Source organism: Anolis carolinensis, chromosome 4, assembly GCF_035594765.1.
Source record: "Anolis carolinensis isolate JA03-04 chromosome 4, rAnoCar3.1.pri, whole genome shotgun sequence".
NCBI classification, from domain to species: Eukaryota; Metazoa; Chordata; class Lepidosauria; order Squamata; family Dactyloidae; genus Anolis; species Anolis carolinensis.
Window position 1 is genome coordinate 191,738,198 of NC_085844.1, and position 11,312 is coordinate 191,749,509.

General features: G+C 38.7%; 1 protein-coding gene and 1 long non-coding RNA gene across 2 annotated transcripts in view; one reads left to right on the top strand and one right to left on the bottom strand.

Moving 5' to 3' along the window:
- rab44 (RAB44, member RAS oncogene family) overlaps positions 1-6,842 on the bottom strand; it is a 32,610-nt gene extending 25,768 nt beyond the window's left edge. Inside the window, exons 1-3 of the mRNA XM_016993308.2 lie at positions 6,766-6,842; positions 3,181-3,409; positions 1,108-1,219 (exon numbers count right to left, since the gene is read on the bottom strand). Of these exons, the coding sequence (XP_016848797.2) occupies positions 1,108-1,219; positions 3,181-3,408 (340 nt within the window). The 5' untranslated portion in view covers position 3,409; positions 6,766-6,842. The remainder of the gene's footprint in view (positions 1-1,107; positions 1,220-3,180; positions 3,410-6,765) is intronic.
- LOC134298405 (uncharacterized) overlaps positions 1-11,296 on the top strand; it is a 43,339-nt gene extending 32,043 nt beyond the window's left edge. Inside the window, exon 2 of the long non-coding RNA XR_010005469.1 lies at positions 10,641-11,296. This is a non-coding gene — a long non-coding RNA (uncharacterized LOC134298405). The remainder of the gene's footprint in view (positions 1-10,640) is intronic.
- The last annotated feature ends 16 nt before the right edge of the window (positions 11,297-11,312 follow it).

Sequence of the window (11,312 nt, forward strand, 5' to 3'; positions counted from 1 at the left end):
CAAATCTAATGCTCACCTTTTTTGGCTGAATTACCTTGCTGAAATTAAGGTGCGCATTAGATTTGCATCTTATGTAATCATAGTGCTGAGCCAAAACAAAAGAGGAAGCTGCTTCAGGAGCACCTGGGCCTCCTATTTGAGGGACATCATTTCTAATTTAATGGCCATGGCCCATGGCTCCATAGCATTGAACCAAGGCAGTTAAAGTGGCTGAGCATATAAAAACATGTTCATTCTACAGCATAGATACACCTCTAGGTTTTCTTTTTCATTGCTGGAAGCTTTGGTGTTCTAACACTTTGTTTTAGAGAAGGAATTCTAAGCAGGCAGCAACTGTAATGGCTAAATTACAAAGAGTACACTTTTTGCATTACATTTGCAAGCAAATGTTTGGGGGTTTTTTTGTTTCAGGGTTTTGAAAATTGAGGTGCACATTAGATTTGATGGCGCATTAGACTCGAGTAAATACAGTATCAATTTTAGACCATTCATTATTGCACTAGTCTGCACCCTGCAATGGCCCTGTTTTGGTGAGTTACGATCCTGAAACCTGTCTTCTGCACTCCCCTCCATAATCCTGCCTTCCTGACCTATGCCCTACGCAGTACACCTTTCAGAATGTTTTATTTTTACTTGAATTTCACAATTGTGGAAATACAATAAACGAATAGGAGAAAGAAGGAAAGCAGCCTCCTTGGGAACGGCGAGGATGAGGGAATCATTTTCATTGATGTCAAATGACTTCTAGCATATTGGAATTGCAGCAGAAGGGGCTTACCCAGCAGAAATTAGTACTAGAAAAGCAGTAATATCAAAAAAAAGTCATTGGTTGGTTTTACTCAACTGTTGAAAGGTGTGCTATACTAATGGATGGAATAAAAAACAGCACAAGGATGAACACAACTTTGTACAATAATTACAGCCAAAAATGCTGTTATCTTGCCAGTCTTGTGTGTTAAACCCAGGGTTAGGAAACCTCCAAATGTTTTGAACTACAACTCCCACCAGCCCTAGCCAGCATGACAGATGGTGAGAAGAATGGGAGCTTTTAACCCAAATATTTGGAAACCTTCAGACTGCCTGGCCCAGGATTCAGGCAGTGCATACTTAGCCCTGCAGTGAAGTCTTCAATGGTTATGTAGCCTTTGTTGTCAACATCAAGGCCATCAAAGAGAAGCTCCAACTCTTCTGTGTGCCAAGGCACCTCTCCCTCCAGTTTCTGTAAAGAAGACAAAAGGTGAAATTAGGGTTGGAAAAACATTCGTTAGACTTACCAGCCTCCAATAGGGTTGCCAGTCTAGAACTATCACATGTCAGGAGTATTTTGTGAGGCTTCAGATACTTAGTGGTATCACAGGGGATTGGTCTGGTAATGTTCTAGGGTGGGTGTTACAAGGCAAATCTTGGTGATGTAATGAAGCATGATAGATGAAGCATCAATTACAAATGCACAAAATATGTAGTTCATATAGTAAACAACAAGGGTAACAAATGAAGAAAATAGGTATACACGTGTATTTTTCAATGCAATGCTCTCACCTTGAGATTCCCCCCCTCCCCCCGAGAACCAGAGAAAAAGGCCCAGAGCCTGTGACCTCAGAAACCTGGTCTCAATTGCATAACATACAGGAAATGTGTTCCTCACCTCAAGCCTTCAGAAACTTGCAAAATGCACACAAAAAATGCACATGTTTTTAATGTGCTCAGCTACAAGTCACATAACTGAAAACTATACAAAAGTATGGTTAGTCAAATGGAATAAAGCTAAACATAAGTTGTGCGATTTAAAGGGGCAAAATAGAGAAAATGCATTAAAATTATTTTTTAAATGTCAGTGATAGAAGGAATAACAAAGTCTTATGAGTCAAAGAGAAGTAAGGGCAAGAAGAAAATCCAAATGGGGCATGAAGAAATTCACTGAAACCACTGCTGGAAAATATTTACTTCCATGATGAGATTAGACCTGTTTGCAGTCTGTTCAAAAGTCTGGGTCCAGGCTATCTGAAAGACGCTTCCTTTTGGGCCTGCTAAGGTCTAAAGCATTTCTAAGGAGTGCCATATTTCCATTCCTCCGGTAGGAAAACCACCGAAGAGGGCCTTTTCTGTGGCTGCTTCCTGGCTCTGGCACACTCTCTCTACTGAAAAAGATCCTCTCCCGTGGCTTTCCTGCCAGAGGTTGCTGTGGGGATGGGGGCTAAAGTGGCTCTCTTCTCTGATAACCCAACTGTGATGGGCTTTTGTGATGTGATGTTGCTTTCTTTAAATATTGTCTTTTAATTAAATTTTAATGGTTTTAACTATATATGGTTTAATTTTTATTACAGCTGGAGAGATAAATGACAGACAGACAGACAAGATATAGGTATCTAATGATTTGTATGCTTTGAGGTTTTTAAATTGTACCGGACTGATAATTTATAAGTCACATTGCGTACCATTATTGAGAAAAAGTCAGGATGTAGAAGGAAAGGAAGGAAGGAAGGAAGGAAGGAAGGAAGGAAGGAAGGAAGGAAGGAAGGAAGGAAGGAAGGAAGGAAGGAAGGGGAAGAAGAGGATGAGAAGAAGGAAAAGAAGGAGGCCTGATCTCAAACAAGCAAGCAAGCAAACAAAAACATCCCATGGGGTAATCTGTCTCGCCACTTTTCACTGAGTGCTAAAGACCTTCCCGTTGTATCAGGCTTTTCCCTTGCCAGACAGATGGCGCCTGAGGGAACCAACCCCGAGTCTGGTATTTATTTGCTGACCGGCCTTCATTTTTTAAATGAGGCTTTGTTTTTATCCCACCTTATTATGTGTTTGTGACATTTTAACTATTGTAAGGTAATTGTAATAATATGTTTTGTTTTAGAAAAGCTGGATACATTTTTTTTTAAAAATCCAACAGAAAACAGTTGTAGCAATTCTGACTACATCTGGGGAAACGTCTCCCAACCTAGTGTCTTCCAGATGTGTCAGGGTATTATTTCCATCTTCCTTCAGCCACCATTCTGGGGATTATGGAAGCTGTAGTCTAACATATGAAGGGCTGGATCAGAACAATACACAATTAAATTGTACTGACAGTGGTTAATACTTCTTTCCCTCCCCCTGAGAACAATCTCATATAGATCAAAACCAAGAACAATTTTTTCCATGTTATTGCTTACTGACTACAGCAGATGACCTATGCCAGTAATTTACCTGCATATCTTCTTGTGTAATGAAACCTTGCTTGCTTTCATCATGTTTTTGGAAGATGTCCTGAATCTTTTCAATGATTTCAGAATGGAATGGCTCTTCCTCTGAGATAAGATATGTTTGCCCATTTCCCTCCATGCTTCTTGGTTGTCTCCAGCGATTTGACCCAAGCTTTCTGCCTCTAACTGGTCTTCTCAGCTTATCCATGGCCCTGGCAGAGGTTTGCTTCATTCTTTGGAAAGAAGATGGGAAGGGAACAATGCCTCTTAATATCCTTCTTGAGCTCAAATGAATTTGACTAACAAAAACATCCCATGTTATTTATTACATCTGTTTGCACAAACATCACCCTCATAGTTATCTTGAATTAATGGAGACTACAACTATTGTAAAGCAAGATCATTTTTCTGCCTGAGACAGTTATAATACTACTACTACTACTACTACTACTACTAATACTACTACTACTACTACTAATAATAATAATAATAATAATAATAATAATAATAATAATAATAAATATTTTTATATCCCACTACCATCTCCCCAAAGGGACTTGGGGCGCCTTACATGGGGACCAATCTCAGCATAAACAAAGATTACAAGCTAAAATACATAATAACACATAAACAGTCTAATTAAAATAATTAAAAACAGCAGGGTAAAAACATCATAAAAATACATCAACCAGCATCAACAACCAGTAAATCAGGACATGGTGGGCATGCTCAGATTCAAGAGGGCAGGGCAAGGATTTGTGCAAAACACAGACTATAGGGCCGGAGCTGGGGGTGAAGTGCTGAGAAAACCTAATCAATAAATTAGGGCTGGACAGACCTGATCAGGGATTAAAACAGGCATTCAAAGGCACACTGCAACATCCAGGTTTACAAATATATTCCGTATAGGTCATACTGGTGTCTTAGTTTCAGCTATGGGATAACTACTATAGGCTTTTTGGTTTCTTCTACTCTGTGACTTCATAGAGTATTTAGTTATAGAGTTACAAGAGGTCATATATGAAATAAAAACTTTTTATTGGCGCTCTTCATAATATATTCCATGTGTATGACCTGAATATTTTCCAAGAAAGGATTTAATAGTCAAGATATGCATACAGAATTAATATTACAGTTCAAAGAATCATAAAGTTGGAATGGAATGCAAAAGCCTTCTAGTCTAGTTCCCTGCTGTGCAGAAATACCCAGGTTAGAACTGATCTTCAAATTTCTGTTGAAAAACTTCCAGACTTGGAGACTCTGCCACCTGCTGAAGCAATTCATTCCTTTTTCAAACAGCTTATCTTCAGGAAGTTCTTTAGGTGGAATCTCCTTTCTTGACATTTAAATCCATTTGTTCATGCCCTAGCCTCTAGAGGAGCAAAATGAAACTCCAAGCTTACTGATCTTCCACATCACACCCCCTCCATTTATTTCCAGATTGTCATCTCCACTTCTCTGAAGTTAACTTAACTAGCTCACAAGAATGTATCCCACAGGGATAAATAGGCAGTCCCCGAGTTCTAAACATCTGACTTACAAAAAACAAAAAAATGGGGTTGAGGCAAAAAAAACATGAGATAAATGTTCCCCCTCAGAAGGGAAATTAATTCCTGAAAGACTTATCATGGTGAAAAGGTGTCTCCACTGAAGCTTTAGCACCAATCACCATTTCCACAACAGACCAGGGACAGAAAGTGAGGTGAAATCTTCCAAACAGAGGAACAGGCAGCAAAGCAAACACCACAGCTATGTTAACCCTTCCCTATGCTATCTAAAACTTTAAAATATTTTTGTCTGGCGTTACACTTTAAAAAATGTACCTGTTCCGACTGACATACAAATTCAACTTAAGAACAAACCTACAGAACCTATCTTGTTCATTACTTGGGGATTGCCTGTATAGAGTTATAAGAAACGTTGGAGATCATTGAGTTGCTCAGTAGAGAATCTATCCCAAAGGATGTCGTTAAAGCATCCCTCAAAAATAGCCCGAGATAGTATTTGCATAACACAGCCACAGAAGAGGACAGCTAACGTTCTCCCAAAGGTTCCTTTATAATCTAGTGAGTAATGAAGTTAATCAAGTAAAGGAATAGGTTGTAAAAAAACTCTTATTTGTTTTCTGCTGAATTCAGAAATACAATGGGACCTCCACATTTGCGGTTTTGCTTTTGTGGATTTGGCAAGTATGTTCTTTCTAGGAATCTTTGGATCCCCCAAGACAACTCTTTGGTGAACCTCTGGTGGAGGCTCACCACACAGTCATACTGAAGGTTTAAAAAATTCATTTTTTTTAAAATGGCATCTTCTTGCTTTCACTGGGATCTTTATTCCCTAAGCCCTGCAAAAGTGGATAGTGTGCTGTACTTTTTTTACATAGGTAATGTGTAATTAATGAAATAGATGGGTTACTGGGCATTACTGATTTAACAGAAAACTTCAGATCTGATGAAGAAATAACATGACATGAAGAGGTTAGTTTCCTACATCACAAAAAGGAAGAGCAGTTCAATACATTTCAGCAAAGCTTGCATCCAAACATAGCATTTCACATGTGAAATGCATCCCGTGATCATTGTTTATTTATTTGTTTGTTTCATTTGCCTCCAGTTGTTACGATTTCCATTTTGGCGCTTTGTAATGTTTGGGTTTTTTAAACAACCTGGTAAGATCAGTGTATCTTTTGTTCCCCTTTCTTTCTGTTTTTGTAATTCGTGCATGGTCCATAAGGAATTCTGGAGGCAGCTGCTCTTTTCCTTGACTGCTGTAAATAGGCACACATAGCCATTGCAAAATAATGGAGCAGAATCCCATTCTTACCCAGTTCAAGTTTTTTCCATTGTTTACCAGACACAGTGCTGCAACCTGACACACGGAGAAACCCCATGTTTTTCCAGCCCTCACCATTCTCTGAATGTTAACGCTAGTAAACACTTCCAACTACACAAAGAATTTGAAAGAAAAAGGGAGGTTGGGAGGACATAAAAATATTTTGTGGAAAGGAGCTTCTTTGTCAGAGACTTTGTTAACTGTGATATGCATATGGTATATATACATAGAGCCATTTTAGCTTATTCAACCATTCTTAAAAGAATTCTTCCATCTCACCCATTTTGACCTCAACCATCCTATTAGGCCAAAAAAATTGAATGACTAGACCCAAGAATACACAATAGAGATTTAATGGTTCAATAGGGTAGAGTCCCAGGTCTCCTCAGTCCTATATAGACAACTACTGTGACACATTGGTTCTAGTCTCTTTCCTTTCAATTACCTGATAAGCAGAAATTCTGCAAAATTCCTTTTTCTCCCTGAAATAGGACTGCAACAAGAAGAAAATGAGAAACCCATTAAATGAAGTTTCCCATGCAGATAACACCTAATGGGAAACAACAACTACCAATTATTTTTTCCACAATTAAACCTAACTCCAAAGTAAAGAGAAACTTTGTAGCCAAGCAAAGCATTGATTACTTCTCTCTTCCTAATTTAAAAGAGCCTGTTTAGGATGTTGCAATGTAAAATACAGTTTAGATAAAAACATCAACTGACATTCAACGCTTGCCAAATTGTTTAAAACACTTACCATTCAACAACACCTAAAGGTATTTCAGTTGCTGCAAAGTTCTAGACAACTCTTGTAAATGAGATAGTTCTCTTTATTTTTCGAGCGGAAGTTGGCAAAACAGCCGAGAAGGAAGGACACTCTGTGGGTTGATTTCATCAACCCATCTGAGCCAGACCTCCCTCTTTTCTTCTTGCTCAACTCATTTTTTCAGTTGTAGACTTAGCCAAAACTATCTACTATATAATATGAATCTTGTTTACCCTGCAGAGGTTTTTTTTGACAATCTTTCATGTTTTTTGGTTATATGGTATAAGAAATGATTCATTTATCGATTCATTTGTAGTGGATATATGTTAGGCCAGCGCTGAAGATGCCTTATTTCATTGTAGAGCCAAACATTTCCCATTTTAAGAAGAATACAGTGGAAATTTCCTCTCTCTGTTTTATGTAAATGTAAAAGAAATTTAGATCACACCGTGTTAAATTGGTTTAGAGAACTGTGACACAGATACAGAAGTATGTCTGTATTAATCGTGTAACTATCATCATCTTGACATCAGATACCTTTCTATGATGCAAAGCTGGACCAAGGTTTTGGTTAAGGAATTTGCCTCAAGCTTAATCTGGTTCTGAGATGGCTATCAAAAGCGATTGTCTTGGCTCAAGCTATTGCCATTCTGTGTAAACATCCTGAACTGCCTAATTACCCATTTTTCTTCCTTCCAGCTGGTTGATGTTATCTGTATATTGATTACAAATTTGCCAGGTAACAATAGCTCAAACAAGTAATTGCCTTTCAAGTTACACCCAACAAAAAGGAGTAAACGTCACCAGTTGTGCATTCTATGTGTTCAGTGTTTCCAGGAACTGGGCCAATTATATACAGTACATTATATAAATCTTTTGCAGCAGTATTCATTTGTAAACATCATTTGATAATTTTTATTTCATATTCATTATTTTCAAGAAAAAAATTACAAAAATGTTCCATGGATAGCAATTGCCTTACCTTCTGTATCTTATGTTCATTCCTGTTGTTGGAAGACTAGTCCACCCGCCAGAATCACTTTGCAATGGGAGAGGCTGTACTTGATAATTTCTTTTGATATATTCCTCCACTTTTTATCTCCATTCATTTATTCTTACCCTTTTCCTGCTTTCTCCCAGTTTCCCCATTCACTCTTCTCATGTGTCTTCAAGTTAACTCCAATGTACGGCAATGGTATTATAGGGATTTCATGGTGAGAGTTATTCAGAGATCTGTCATTGCTGTTGTCGAGGGTTGAAAGAGTGTGCGTCGCCAAAGCTCACCCAAAAGATTTCAATGGCTGAGCAGGGATTCAGATCCTTGTCCCCCAGAATCCTAGTCCAAGTATTCAAATCGCTACACTGCACTGGCACTTTTAAAACTGCTGGCTATTGATCATGTGAACACAATCCTTGAAGTCATGTTGATTTATGGTAACCCCATAAATACCACAGGATTTTCTAGGAGCCCCCAGTGGTGCAGTGGATTAAACCCTTTTGCTGGCAGGACTGATGACTTGAAGGTTGTCAGTTCGAATCCAACCTGGGTAGAGCGCAGATGAGCTCCCTCTATCAGCTCCAGCTCCATCCGGGGACATGAGAGAAGCCTTCCACAAGGATGGGAAAAACATCAAAACATCCGGGCATCTCTTGGGCAACATCCTTGCAGACGGCCAATTCTCTCACACCAGAAGTGACTTGCAGTTTCTCAAGTCACTCCTGACACAAAAACATAGGGTTTTCTTAGGAAGTACTCAGAGGTGGTTTTCTTAGTTCCTTCCTCTGAAATATAGCCTACAGCAACCAGATGGTAGCTTTCCATCCAAGACCCTGCTTATCTTACTTCCCTATTATTGCTAAGCTGTCTTCATTTAGCCCTTATCTTTGCCTATGCAATTCATCAAATTCCTAAAATTTTATGTATTTTTCTTCCTCAAACATTTTATTTTACTTCCAGAAAATAAATGAACTTTTTTTCTAAATACTCGGTAGTTTTGCTTTAAAGTTAGAATATTTGTGAATGTTCTGGAACACACTGCAGTTGGACAGCAATTTTTGTTACGTTAGGACTTCAGTTGACGCCATCTTAAGACAAATTGTTAACTGGGGGAAAACACTCTGCCTTTAATGGCCAGTATTTTAATGCCATGTATTCATTATACATCTAGAAGATGCATTATTGCTATTGATAAATGTAGGAAATGCAACAATGGTTAGCACTGAGGAGTGAAGAATGTCTCACAATGGGATGTAGTATTAGGACTAGATAATTTGAGTGACCTAAAATCCTAAAGATTAGCTTCTCTCTCTAAGCCAGGGGTCCCCAAACTAAGGCCCGGGGGCCGGATGCGGCCCTCCAAGGCCATTTACCTGGCCCCCGCCCTCTGTTTTAGACTTAGGCTCGCCCAAAGTCTGAAATGACTTGAAGGCACAACAACAAGAATCCTACTTGATTATCTCATTGGCCAGAAGCAGGCCCACACTTCCCACTGAAATCCTGATAAGTTTACAGTATGTTGGTTAAAAATATTTTTATTTTTAAATATTGTATTGTTCTTTCATTTACTAATATTGTAAATGAAATATTATAAATTAATGATATGGTAATAATATAATATATTGTGTATACATATAATATTGATAATATTATAATGTAATACAATATAATATTTATTTATTTATTGCAGTATTTCTACTAATGCTAATATTGTGCTATGCTAATAATATAATATATTGTACGTACATACAACTTGTAAGCCGCTCTGAGTCCCCTTCAGGGTGAGAGAGGGTGGGGTATTAAAGGTAGTAAATAAATAAATAAGTAATTGTTTCTGGGGTTTTGTTTTTTTTTTGCACTAAAAATAAGACATGTGCAGTGAGCATAGGAATTTGTTCATTTTTTTTCAAATGATAATTTGGCCCCTCAACAATCTGAGGGACCATGAATCGGCCCTCCACTTAAAAAGTTTGAGGACCCCTGCTCTAAGCCCTTGACACGTTTTCTCCTTAAATGAAGATCTCTAACTGCTGTATACACTCTAATAGATAACATATATCATATATCCAGCAAGGAAACTATTTCCATTGCTTATGACAGGTGTAGACAGAAGATATGTGGATGGTTTGTAATAAATTAACAAAAATTTCTAATGTCAATATACCCACCCAACTTAATTATATTGTTCTCATGTGCCTTCAAGATGTTTTTCACTTATGAGAACCCAAAGATGAACCCATCACATGATTTTCTTGTCCAAACTTGTTCAAGAGGGGATTGTCATTGATTTTTTTCATGTGCTGAAGAAGTAAGTCTTGCCCGGTGGGTTTTTGCAGCTGAGCAAGATCCAAACCCTGGTCTGCTGGAGTCACTCAAACCATGAAATGAGAAACCTTGGGATAATCAAATCTGGATTTCTGTGTAAAAGAATTGTAAGCTGTGTTCAGCTTCAGTACTCAAATTCCTAAACTCAGCATTCTGTAATTCTAAGTGTGTGTCTTTTGCACTGTGTTTCAGGCTGGTAGCTCCGGTTTTGATTATGTTTTTAAGTACATCATATATGTTGCAAGCCTGCCCATCTGATATATAGCATCCTCCCCAGTTTCTTGATACCTTCAACAGCGTTCCGCATGTGGCTTTTGCACCATTTTCCTTTTTACAATTGGTAGGAAAATGACATGGTCCCAATTTATCCATTAATACTTCCCCACAACAATGTTTAAGTTACTATTCAATGCTTGCATATTAAAGTCACTCAGCTGGCTGCCAATTAGTTTCCAAGCAAAGTACAAAGTGTTGGCTTTGACCTTTAAAGTCCTACATGGTTTAGGTCCAGGTTACCTAATGATCAATTTCATCTGCCCTTTAGGACACTGAGACCCTCTGGTGGGTGGCTACTCCAATCAGCCAGAACCCGACTGGAGACTGTCACCCAGAGGACCTTTTCATCAGCTGCCCAAACACTGTGGAATGACCTACCAGAAGAGCTAAACAAGGTATCCGAATTTAAAAGGCAATTGAAGACCCATCTCTTCCAGCAGGCCCACCCAGTCAACTTTTAGTCATGAGTTCTGATTTGCATTCCATTACCGCTTATGTCGGAGCCCCCGATGGCACAAAGGGTGCTTGTGCCAGCAGGACTGCTGACCGAAAGGTTGGCAGTTCGAATCCGGGGAGCGGGAGAGCTCCCGTCTGTCAGCTCCAGCTTCCCATCCAGGGACATGAGAGAAGCCTCCCACAGGATGGTAAAACATCCAGGCATCCCCTGGGTAACGTCCTTGCAGACAGCCAATTCTCTCACACCAGAAGCGACTTGCAGTTTCTCAAGTCGCTCCTGACACAAAAAAGAAACGCTGTATGTCAATTCTGCAGCTATGTTTGGTATACATTTTCATGTGTGCATGTGTGTCTATGAAATTTAGTAATTTATTGTATTTTATGTTCATTTGTTTTTGAATTTGTTGTACCCTGTTTGAGGTATTGGGAGAGGCAAGTAATAAATAAAAAGTATTATCATCATCATAACATTCAAGATTTGTTC